Raw genomic sequence first — 12,082 nt, forward strand, 5'->3', positions numbered from 1 at the left:
GAGTGTTCCAACCGGACAATGACCCCAAACACAGGTCAAAAGTGGTAAAAGAATGGCTAAATCAGGCTAGAATGAAGGTTTTAAAATGGCCTTCCCAAAGTCCTGACTTAAAGGTGTGGACAATGCTGAAGAAACAAGTCTAGGTACCATGAATTCATTAACGTGAACCCCGACTAAAACAAGTTGAAAAACCTATTGGGGTGTTACCAATCATTGGTCAATTGTACGGAATATGTACTGTACTGTGCAATCTACTAATAAAAGTTTCAATCAATCAAAGTTTCAATCAGGTTAGAAAAGCAACACATTTAGCTGAACTGCAGCAATTTTGTGGTCAAAAATGTAAGCAGAAGCTTGTGGGTGGCTACCAAAAGCGCCTTATTGCAGTGAAACTTGCCAAGGGACATGTAAGCAAATATTAACATTGCATACTTTTTAATATGGAAGATCCCCATCCTTATCCACAGTGTTGTCATCACTAAAAAGGCTAACTCAAGCCGATAAATGTGAGAACCGAAAAGTAATTGCTATGTGGACGTGAGGCTGTTGTTAACTTCGGAATCATCGCTCGCATTGTTCAGTGCTAGGTACGCTTCAAAATACAAACCCCAAAACCAGTGAAGTTGGTACCTTGTGTAAATTGTAAATAAAAACAAAATACAATGACTATGCAAAGCCAAAGCCATTTATCAACAACACCCAGAAACGCCGCCGGCTTCTCTGGGCCCCGAGCTCATCTAAGATGGACTGATGCAAAGTGGAAAAGTGTTCTATGGTCTGTCCAGTCCACATTTCAAATTGTTTTTGGAAACTGTGGACGTCGTGTCCAACGTACCAAAGAGGAAAAGAACCATCCGGGTTGTTCTGGGGTCAAAGTGTAAAAGGCAGCATGTGTGATGGTATGACGGTGTATTGGTGGCCAAGGCATGGCTAACTTACACATCTGTGAAGGCACCATTAATGCTGAAAGGTACATACAGCTTTTGGAGCAACATATGTTGTTATCAGGGACGCCCCTGCTTATTTCAGCAAGACGATGCCAAGCCAGGTGTTTGTATTAAAAGACTGGCCTGCCTGTAGTCCAGACATTGAAAATGTGTGAAGGCTAAAAGAAGAGGTGGGAGACTGTTGAACAACTTAAGCTGTACATCAGGCAAGAATGGGAAATAATTCCACTTCAAAAATGTGTCTCCTCAGTTCCCAAACCTTTACTGAGTGTTGTTAAAAGGAAAGGCCATGTAACACACTGGTAAAAATGCATTTTTTGCAATGTGTTGCTGCCAATACATTGTAAGTTCATGATTATTTGCAAAAAAATAACAAAGTTTGTTAGTGTGAACCATAGGTGGGTAGAGTAGCCAGATATTATACTCAAGTAAGAGTACTGTTACTTTAGAGATGTATTACTCAAGTAAAAGTTAGGAGTAGTCACCCAAATATTTAGTTAAGTAAAAGTAAAAAGTATGTTGTGAAAGAACTACTCAAGAACTGAGTAACTGATGAATAACCTGTTTGTTTAATGATGACGGCAACAAGTAATGCAAAAAAAACATAAAAATAGCAATGATCAAATTCAGAGCCAGGAATATCTCTTAAACAACTAAAAAAATAATATATATTTGGTTTTACACTGTATTGAAAAAAAAATTGAAAATAAGTTTTACCTTTTCAAGCCTATTATACTATTGGCTAAGTTTTATATTCATAAATGTAAGTTTCTCAATACCCGACCTGTTTTTTGTGCCTTTAAAAAAGATTTAGAACTCTATATCAAAACACTCTACCTCTAACAACCAAAAAGCTGTGAAAACGATGATGTTGTGTTCCAAATTTAACTTATTTACTGAGATTGAGTGAGCCTATGGCTTTGCCCTTTGTTTATATTATATATATATATTTTTTGCATTCTATTTTAGTTACTTTAAATTTTCAGCCCCCACGATTTTTATACTGTTTTGTACTGTTTTTGTACTTACTTTGATTATTATTTTCAACTGTTTGTAAATGTTGAAATTTATAGAGGTTTATAAAAAAATAAATAAAAATGTGCAGGTAATCATGTGATCGCCTGGCTCTGTTTGATTGGTGAAACGGAGTCAAACGTCACCAGTGACTGCATTTGATTGGTGAAACGCAGGCATGTGATAGATCCTACTTTGAAGGTCTGTCTGACAAGACAAAACAAAACAAAGCGTGCATTAACAAATCGATAAAAATCAGTACCAAGTAGCAAGCTAAACATAGATAAATGGAGCGGAGTAGAAGTAGCGTTTCTTCTCTATAAATATACTCAAGTAAAAGTAAAAGTATGTTGAATTAAAACTACTCTTAGAAGTACAATTTATCCCAAAAGTTACTCAAGTAGATGTAACGGAGTAAATGTAGCGCGTTACTACCCACCTTTGGTGTGAACATGAAATATCTTGTCTTTGCAGTCTATTCAATTGTTGAAAAGGTTTTGTTGTATTCTCTTTTTATTTACCATTTACACAAGGTGACAACTTCACTGCTCTTGGGTTTTGTGAAAGCATGGCACTAATAACCTGGAGTCCAGCACAGAGTAGCTAACATGTCGACCAGGAACTTGCCTGGAAGACATTCATCTGTGACACTGTGGTGGGCTCCTCTCCCCTCCCGCCCTCTTTTGCGTGTTTATTAAAAAAACAACAACAACCTACCACACATTGCTGGTTTTGGTTTGGTCCGTAACGATGATAGCTCCTCGGTACTCTTCCAGCAGTTCTGGCGCGATCCAGCGCAGAGGAATCCAGAGCTTGTCTGGAGTGAGGTAATAGTCCTCCTGCACGCACACATGACTGATTGATTGATTGATTGATACTTTTATTAGTAGATTGCACAGTACAGTACATATTCCGTACAATTGACCACTAAATGGTAACACCCGAATAAGTTTTTCAACTTGTTTAAGTCGGGGTCCACGTTAATCAATTCATGGTAAAGCAAGCATCTCAACGTATGCTCTTGGATTGTTACAACCAATTCATGGCTGAATGGTGATTCCTATTTATTAAGATTCTGACCTTCAGGATATTGACTTTTAAGAACACAGTGGTGATCAAAAGTGTACGTACACTTGTAAAGAACATGATGTCATGGCTGTCTTAAGTTTCTACTACTATTATTTTTTGTGATGTAGTGATTGGAGCAAAAAACATTCATGAAGTTTGCTTCTTTTATGAATTTATTATGGCTCAACTGAAAATGTGAGCAATCAAAAGTATACATACTTTTGATTGCTCACATTTTCAGTTGAGCCATAATAATAAAAGTATACATACTTTTGATTGTTTATATTTTATTAGATGTTCTTTGGCAGGTTTCACTGCAATAAGGCGCTTTTGGTAGCCATCCACAAGCACACAGAACAATTTTCCACTTAGCATCAGTCCATCTTAGATGAGCTCGGGCTCAGCAAAGCCGGCTGCGTTTCTGGGTGTTGTTGATAAATGGCTTTGCATAGTCATTGTATATGGTTTTTATTTACGATTTACACAACGTACCGACTTCACTGGTTTGGGGATTGTATTTTGAAGCATACCTAGCACTGAACGATGCGAGCGATGATTACGAAGTTAACAATACTAATAATAATGGATTAGATTTATATCGCGCTTTTCTATTGTTAGATAGTCAAAGCACTCACAGAGAAGTTTGAACCCATCATTCATTCACACCTGGTAGTGGTAAGCTACATCTGTAGCCACAGCTGCCCTGGGGTAGACTGACGGAAGCGTGGCTGCCAGTCTGCGCCTACGGCCCCTCCGACCACCACCAATCATTCATTCATCATTCATTCACCAGTGTGAGCGGCACCGGGGGTGAGGGTGAAGTGTCCTGCCCAAGGACACAATGGCAGCGATTTGGATGTCAATAGGTGGGAAGCGAACCTGCAACCCTCAGGTTTCTGGCACGGCCACTCTACCCACTACGCCATGCCGCCCCAAAGTTAACAACACTGCCGCACGTCGAAAAAGCAATTACTTATTCAGTTCTCACATTTATCGGCTTGAGCAAACCTTTTTAGTAATGACGACACTGTGGACAAGGATGGGGACCTTCCATATTAAAAAGTTTACAATGTTAATATTTGCTTACATGTCCCTTGGCAAGTTCCACTGCATTAAGGCACTTTTGGTAGCCATCCACAAGCTTCTGCTTACATTTTTCACCACAAAATTGGTGCAGTTCAGCTAAATGTGTTGCATTTCTGACATGGACTTGTTTCTTAAGCATTGTCCACACCTTTAAGTCAGGACTTTGGGAAGTCCATTCTAAAACCTTCATTCTAGCCTGATTTAGCCATTCCTTTACCACTTTTGAGGTGTGTTTGGGGTCATTGTCCTGTTGGAACACCCAACTGCACCCAAGACCCAACCTCCGGGCTGAGGATTTAGGTAGGTTGTCCTGAAGAATTTGGAGCTAATCCTCCTTATTCATTGTTCCATTGGCAGCAAAACAGGCCCACCACCATGCTTGACTGTCGGCATGTTGTTCCTGGGATTAAAGGCCTCACCTTTTCTCCTCCAAACATATTTCTTGGTATTGTGGCCAAATAGCTCCATTTTTGTTTCATCTGACAAGATAAGACCTTCCAGAGGAAAGTTCTGTGGTCAGTCTGTGGTCCTGATTATAATTATATAGTCCAGTGCAGCTAGTATGTGGGAAACAAATTTCTTCCCTAAAACGGCCTAGTGGTTAGAGTGTCCGCCCTGAGATGGGTAGGTCATGAGTTCAAACCCCGGCCAAGTCATACAAAAGACTATAAAAATGGGAGCCATTACCTCCTAACTGGGCACTTAGCATCAAGGGTTGGAATTGGGGGTTAAATCATCAAAAATTATTCCCGGGCGAGGCCACCGCAGCTGCTCACTGCTCCCCTCACCTCCCAGAGGGTAATCAGGGGTGATAGGTCAAATGCAAAGAATAATTTCGCCACACCTAGTGTGTGTGACAATCTTTGGTACTTTAACTTTAGCTCACCGGCATCACAGTGTAAACCAACGCCATTGGTGGATCTACACCTGACATCCACTGCAATGATACCAAGTACTGGCACGTATCTGGTCGATACTACTATGATTACGTCAATATTTTTTTGGCATCACAACATCTTTTGTTTGTTTGTTTTTTAATTTATGTTTGTTTGTAAAGTCAGTAAATACGTCCCTGGCCACATGAGGACTTTGAACATGATCAATGTATGATCCAGTAACTACTTGGTATCGGATTGATACCCAAATTTGTGTTATCATTCAAAACGAATGTAAAGTATCAAAGTGATTATTACATTTTGACAGAAGTGTAGATAGAACATGTTAAAACAGAAAACAATGCGACACCTACCCTTTACATCAATATTTCTTGGCCATATTATAATTGGTTTATTAGGTATAATATTTTATTGAATGATCCTGTAACTACTTGGTATCGGATTGATACCCAAATTTGTGGTATCATTCAAAACTAATGTAAAGTATCAAAGAAGAGAAGAATAAGTGATTATTACATTTCAACAGAAGTTTAGATAGAACATGTTAAAGAGAAAATAAGCAGATATTAACAGAAAATGAACAAGTGGATTAATAATCAATTTTTACAGTTTGTCCCTCATAATGTGTACAAAATAATAAGTGTATAAATGACATAATATGTTACTGCATACGTCAGCAGACTAATTAGTCGTCTTTTGTTTGTTTACTTACTACTCAAAGACAAGTTGTCTAATATGTTCACTATTTTATTTAAAACAAACTTGCAATAATACAAATATGTTTCATGTACCCTAAATTTTTATTGTTAAAAGAAAGCCAATAATGCCATTTTTTGTGGTCCTCTTTATTTAGAAAAGTACCGAAAAGTATCAAATTAATTTTAGTACCGGTACCAAAATATTGGCATCGTTACAACACTACCAAACAGTCACGGTGGTGTTGGGGTTCTCGAGTAAGGGTTTTGAGCGTTTGTTGGTGCAAGGTTCTCAATGGCATCGGTGCTGGTGCGGAACACACACTATATTGCCAAAAGTATTTGGCCACCTGCCTTGACTCACATATGAACTTGAGGTGCCATCCCATTCCTAACCATAGGGTTCAATATGACATTTTGCAGATATTACAGCTTCAACTCTTCTGGGAAGGCTGTCCACAAGGTTGCAGAGTGTGTTTATAGCAATTTTCCACCATTCTTCCAAAAGCACATTCTTGAGGTCACACACTGATGTTGGTGGAGAAGACCTGGCTCTCAGTCTCCTTTCTAATTCATCCCAAAGGTGTTCTATCTGGTTGAGGTCAGGACTCTGTACAGGCCAGTCAAGTTAATCCACACATGTCTTTATGGACCTTACTTTGTGCACTGGTGCACAGTCATGTTGGAAGAGGAAGAGGCCCGCTCTAAACTGTTACCACAAGGCTGGGAGCATGGAATTGTCCAAAATGTTTTCGTATCCTGGAGCATTCAAAGGGGCCAAGCCAACAACCCAACACCATAATACCTCCTCCATTAAATTTCACACTCGGCATGATGCAGTCCGAAATGTAGCGTTCTCCTGGTAACCTCCAAACCCAGACTGGTCCATCAGATTGCCAGATGGAAAAATGTGATTCCTCAGTCCAGAGACGGTGTCTCCACTGCTCTAGAGTCCACTGGCGACGTGCTTTACACTTAGCTCTACCCTGCTCCTTTGCTTAATAAAATGGCGGACGAAATGCTCTGTTGCATATTACACTCTATTGAATGCACGTTCGGAGCATACTACAGTAATGAATGCACGTTTGAAGCATACTACACTCTATTGAATGCACGTTTGAAGCATACTACACTAGTGAATGCAAGTTCGAAGCATACTACACTCTATTGAACGCACGTTTGGGGCATACTTCACTCTATTGAATGCAAGTTCGAAGCATACTACGCTCTATTGAATGCACGTTCGGAGCATACTACACTGGTGAATGCACGTTCAAAGCATACTTCACTATTGAATGCCCGTTCTGGGGCTGACTACACTACTAAATGCACGTTAGGGGCATACTACACTATTAAATGTAGGTTCAGGGCATACTACTCTCTATTGAATAGACGTTCGGAGCATACTACACTATTGAATGTACGTTCGGGGCATACTACACTCTATTGAATGCACATTCGGAGCATACTACACTCTATTGAATGCACGTTCAGGGCATACTACACTCTATTGAATGCACGTTTGAAGCATACTACACTAGTGAATGCAAGTTCGAAGCATACTACACTCTATTGAATGCACGTTTGGGGCATACTTCACTCTATTGAATGCAAGTTCGAAGCATACTACGCTCTATTGAATGCACGTTCGGAGCATACTACACTGGTGAATGCACGTTCAAAGCATACTTCACTATTGAATGCCCGTTCTGGGGCTGACTACACTACTAAATGCACGTTAGGGGCATACTACACTATTAAATGTAGGTTCAGGGCATACTACTCTCTATTGAATAGACGTTCGGAGCATACTACACTATTGAATGTACGTTCGGGGCATACTACACTCTATTGAATGCACATTCGGAGCATACTACACTCTATTGAATGCACGTTCAGGGCATACTACACTCTATTGAATGCACGTTCAGGGCACACTCTATTGAATGCACGTTCAGGGCATACTACACTCTATTGAATGCACGTTCAGTGCATACTACACTCTACTTCACTCTTCCAATCTTTCAACATGACTATACACGAGTGCACAAAGCAAGGTCCATAAAGACATGGATGACAGAGTCTGGTGTGGATGCACTTGACTGGCCTGCACAGAGTCCTGACTTCAACCCAATAGAACACCTTTGGGATGAATTATAATGGAGACTGAGTGCCAGGCCTTCTCCACCAACATCAGTGTGTGACCTCACCAATGCGCTTTTGGAAGAATGGTGTGAAATTGTTATAAACACACTCCACATCCTTGTGGACAGCCTTCCCAGAAGAGTTGAAGCTGTAATAGCTGCAAAAGGTCATATTTAACCCTATGGGTTAGGAATGAGATTGCACTTCAAGTTCATATGTGAGTCAAGGCAGGTGGCCAAATACTTTTGGCAATATAGTGTATGTGTCTTTGCGCTTATTGTCTGTGTGCATTGTCCCTTCAAATAAAGACTAAACTATAATTATAGTGTCATTTAGCTCGCCTTGAGTGCCATACCTTGTATTGGTTGTGTGATAGACCGTAGTCGCCTATTCTCACAGTGAGGTCGGAGGTCAGCAGGCAGTTTCTCAGAGCCAGGTCGCTGCAGCAAAGACGACACAACACATGTAGTGAGTGGCCTGACGTGGCGGCCGGCAGCTCGCGCCCCACCTGTGGATGTAGTTGTTGTCGTGCAGGTGCAGCAGGCCCGACGTGATCTCGAAGGCCATCCGCTGCAGCGTCGTCAGATCCCGCGTCGGCAGGTCGGGGGTCATTCCGTCTGACTTGCGTTGGGCTCGCAGGTATCTTTTCAGATCCCCCTGCGCGTTGGAAGAAAGCCACGTGTCAATATTTCTGACACGCCGTCTTCAGGTCACACTCGGGTCATCGGGTGGAGTCACGCAAATTATGCGCAGCTTTGTGCCACGCCTCCCGCACGTTTTAGCCCTTCAGCTTTGTTTTGTCCTTGGGAGGAGGAGCCAAATTGCAGAATGTGAAAAAAAATAACAATAATAATTAAAGCTGCAAGCAGCGATGGACGGGACCGACTTTTGCTGGTGTTTCCTGCCTTTACCCATTCAACATATCTTTACCAGCACTTTACCTACCTTCCCTGCATCCTGGGGTCACACTGGTGCTTATTTATGTCACCCATACATGCTGGTGCTTCCTGCCATTACCCAGACAACATATCTTTACCTGCACATTACCTACCTTCTCTGTATCTTGGAGTCAAACTGGTGCCTCCTTCTTTCACCCGGTCAACATATCTTTACCCGCAAAGTACCTACCTTCTCTACATTGTGTGGTCACGCTGCTGCTTCCTGCTTTTAAGCGGCCATCTTGAGACGGCAGCAGCGCAGCAGCATCAGCGCAGTAGTTCTTTGAAGGCTCGTAAAATCAAAACTGGAGCAGTTAGAAAAACTCTTTGTGCAACTTTTAATCAGAAGGGTTCAATCTCTTTCCTGTGCAGGTTTGAAGTCGACACAACAAACGCGCTCAGAGGAGATAATGTTTGAAAAAAGGTGAGGGGCTTTTACAAAACTTTTGTTTTGAAGGGGTAATTGCCAACTTCCTGTTGATTTTTGCTGAAGGATGTCAGTTAATGAAATGTAGGTCTAAGTGAGACCTACATAGAGGTTTTTGTTTCATGTCTCTATGACATTCCTACCGGAAGTTACAAGCAGTTTTGTCTGTGTTTTCTTCCAAGGAGCAGTTTTGTCTGTTTTATTCCTAGGGGGCGCTAGAGCGCAATTTTAAGTTTTGGAGTTTGATTTTTTATTAGATCGCAATTTTTGCCAGTCCTGATGTGTGTGTCCAGTTTGGTGAGTTTTGAAGCATTTTAAGGGGGTCAAATTACAGCTCAAAGAAGCAAAAATTACATTTTTTAGGAAACTTTTGTTTTAAAGGGGTGTTTGCCAACTTCCTGTTGATTTTTGCTGAAGGATGTCATATTATGAAATGTAGGTCTAAATCAGACCTACATAGAGCTTTTTGTTTTATGTCCCAACGACATTCCAAATGGAAGTTACAAGCAGTTTTGTGAGTGTTTTTTTCTAGGGGGCGCTAGAGCGCAATTTTGAGTTTTGGGGTTTAGTTTTTTATTAGATGGCAATTTTCGCCCGTCCTGATGTGTGTGTAAAATTTGGTGAGTTTTGAAGCATGTTAAGGAGGTCAAATAACAGCTCAAAGAGGCGGCGGTATAATAATAATAAAACCTTAGAGATACAATAGGGTCCTATGTCCCTAAGGGAAATTCGGTCCCTAATTACAGATGTCCAATAATATCGGCCGATAAATGCTTTAAAATGTGATATCAGAAATTATCGGTATCGGTTTCAAAAAGTAAAATTAATGACTTTTTAAAACGCCCTTGTACGGAGCGGTACATATCCGGTAAAACACGGTTATTAACCAGGTCAGCAGCCCCTCCCCTAACCCCAGTCCAACACACAACACAGGAGTTGACGACTGCAGCGTAAGAGGTTTACTGGCGGCGCTTGATGACATCATCAAACTGCCGCGAGCCCAGCATAACAACAACAAGAGTGTGTTGCTGCCGGTGCTGTAGCCGTGGCTAACAAGCAACTAACGACACCGTGTCTATGGTTTGGGATTATTTTAAAATGTGTCCGACGGATAAAAAAAACTGGCAATCTGCAATGACTGCAAAAAGTTGGTTATGCGAGGAGGAACCAAGACGTCTTGCTTTAATACGAGCAATTTGACCTCTTCAAGAATCATAAAGAGATACAGGATGAATACAAACGGAAGATGGATGAAAAGCAAACACCGGAAAAAGTAGTACCACACAGTTGTCGCTTAAAGACTCCGTCGAGAAAAAACAAAATTACAACAAAAACCACCCCGGGGCAAAAGATCACGCTGTGGTCAGGGACAATGCACGGCGGTAGAGTTTGGTTTGGCTAGTCCTTCCTGCATGGCGCACACTTTGCAGCTTGCAGCTTACAGGATGAATACAAGCGGAAGATGGATGAAAAGCAAACACCAGTCAGAAGCTCTGACTGACTGCTAGGCCACTTCAAGAACTCACCACCAGCTTGCAGCACATTTGTGTTACTCATATAAATACGTTAGAGCAGGGCAGATTGAGCCCAGTTTAAAATGTCCTGTTATATATTATGCCAGGCAGTCTTGCACTAAAGGAGGACTATGTTGTTGTTTACATTATGACTCCAGTATACTCTGGACTGAAGCTGTGTGTCTTCATTGTTTTGTAGCTATTGTTTTTAGGCATATGTAAAATAAAATAAAATAATAATGCACTTTGTGAAAGTCAAAGTATAGTATTTCCCACAATTGTAATAGGTATCAGGATTATCTCAGGGAGATCATATCCCAAATTCCAAGCTGCTGTTTTGAGGCGTGTTAAAAAAAATAATGCACTTTGTGACTTCACTGGTAAATATGGCAGTGCCATATTGGCATTTTTTTTTTCCATAACATGAGTTGAATTATTCTGGAAAACCTTGTTACATTGTTTAATGCATCCAGTGGCGCATCACAACGAAATTAGACATAATAATGTGTGAAAGCTGTGAAGCCACACCGCTTGATGTGCTTCAACAGAGGAGTATTATTATGGGGTGTGTATAAGATAGTTTTGGACACCACTGGTGTAAATGCTGCCTCTTTGCTTGGTCAGCATTGCAAAGGAAAGTATGTTCTTAATTGTCTTACCCTGGATACATGCATGTAAAATAAATATATAACGACATGTTAACTCGGAAGTAAAGTACAGTGGTGGTCAAAAGTTTACATAAATAAAACTCGACTATGCAAAGCCACAGCCATTTATCAACAACACCCAGAAACGCTTCGCTGGGCCCGAGCTCATCTAAGATTGATTTATGCAAAGTAGAAAAGTGTTCTGTGGGATTACAACTCTTTGGGCACCTAAAAAAAAAAAAAAAAAAAAGTCTGCGGGCTATAGAGCGTTTTCCGTTCGGGCTCCAGTACTCTGGAATGCCCTCCCGGTAACAGTTCGAGATGCTACCTCAGTAGAAGCATTTAAGTCTCACCTTAAAACTCATCTGTATACTCTAGCCTTTAAATAGACCTCCTTTTTAGACCAGTTGATCTGCCGCTTCTTTTCTTTCTCCTATGTCCCCCCCTCCCTTGTGGAGGGGGTCCGGTCCGAAGACCATGGATGAAGTACTGGCTGTCCAGAGTCGAGACCCAGGATGGACCGCTCGTCGGGACCCAGGATGGACCGCTCGCCTGTATCGGTTGGGGACATCTCTACGCTGCTGATCCGCCTCCGCTTGAGATGGTTTCCTGTGGACGGGACTCTCGCTGCTGTCTTGGATCCGCTTGAACTGAACTCTCGCGGCTGTGTTGGAGCCACTATGGATTGAACTTTCACAGTATCAT

At 41.3% G+C, this 12,082-nt stretch overlaps 1 protein-coding gene across 1 annotated transcript in view; it reads right to left on the reverse strand.

Annotated features, from left to right (window-relative positions):
• Positions 1–12,082, reverse strand: part of lmtk3 (lemur tyrosine kinase 3) — a 42,664-nt gene that overhangs the window by 16,466 nt on the left and 14,116 nt on the right. The window contains exons 7-9 of the mRNA XM_061915236.1: positions 8,360–8,508; positions 8,207–8,291; positions 2,679–2,800 (exon numbers count right to left, since the gene is read on the reverse strand). Of these exons, the coding sequence (XP_061771220.1) occupies positions 2,679–2,800; positions 8,207–8,291; positions 8,360–8,508 (356 nt within the window). The remainder of the gene's footprint in view (positions 1–2,678; positions 2,801–8,206; positions 8,292–8,359; positions 8,509–12,082) is intronic.

Source organism: Nerophis ophidion, linkage group LG11 (assembly GCF_033978795.1).
Source record: "Nerophis ophidion isolate RoL-2023_Sa linkage group LG11, RoL_Noph_v1.0, whole genome shotgun sequence".
NCBI lineage: Eukaryota > Metazoa > Chordata > Actinopteri > Syngnathiformes > Syngnathidae > Nerophis > Nerophis ophidion.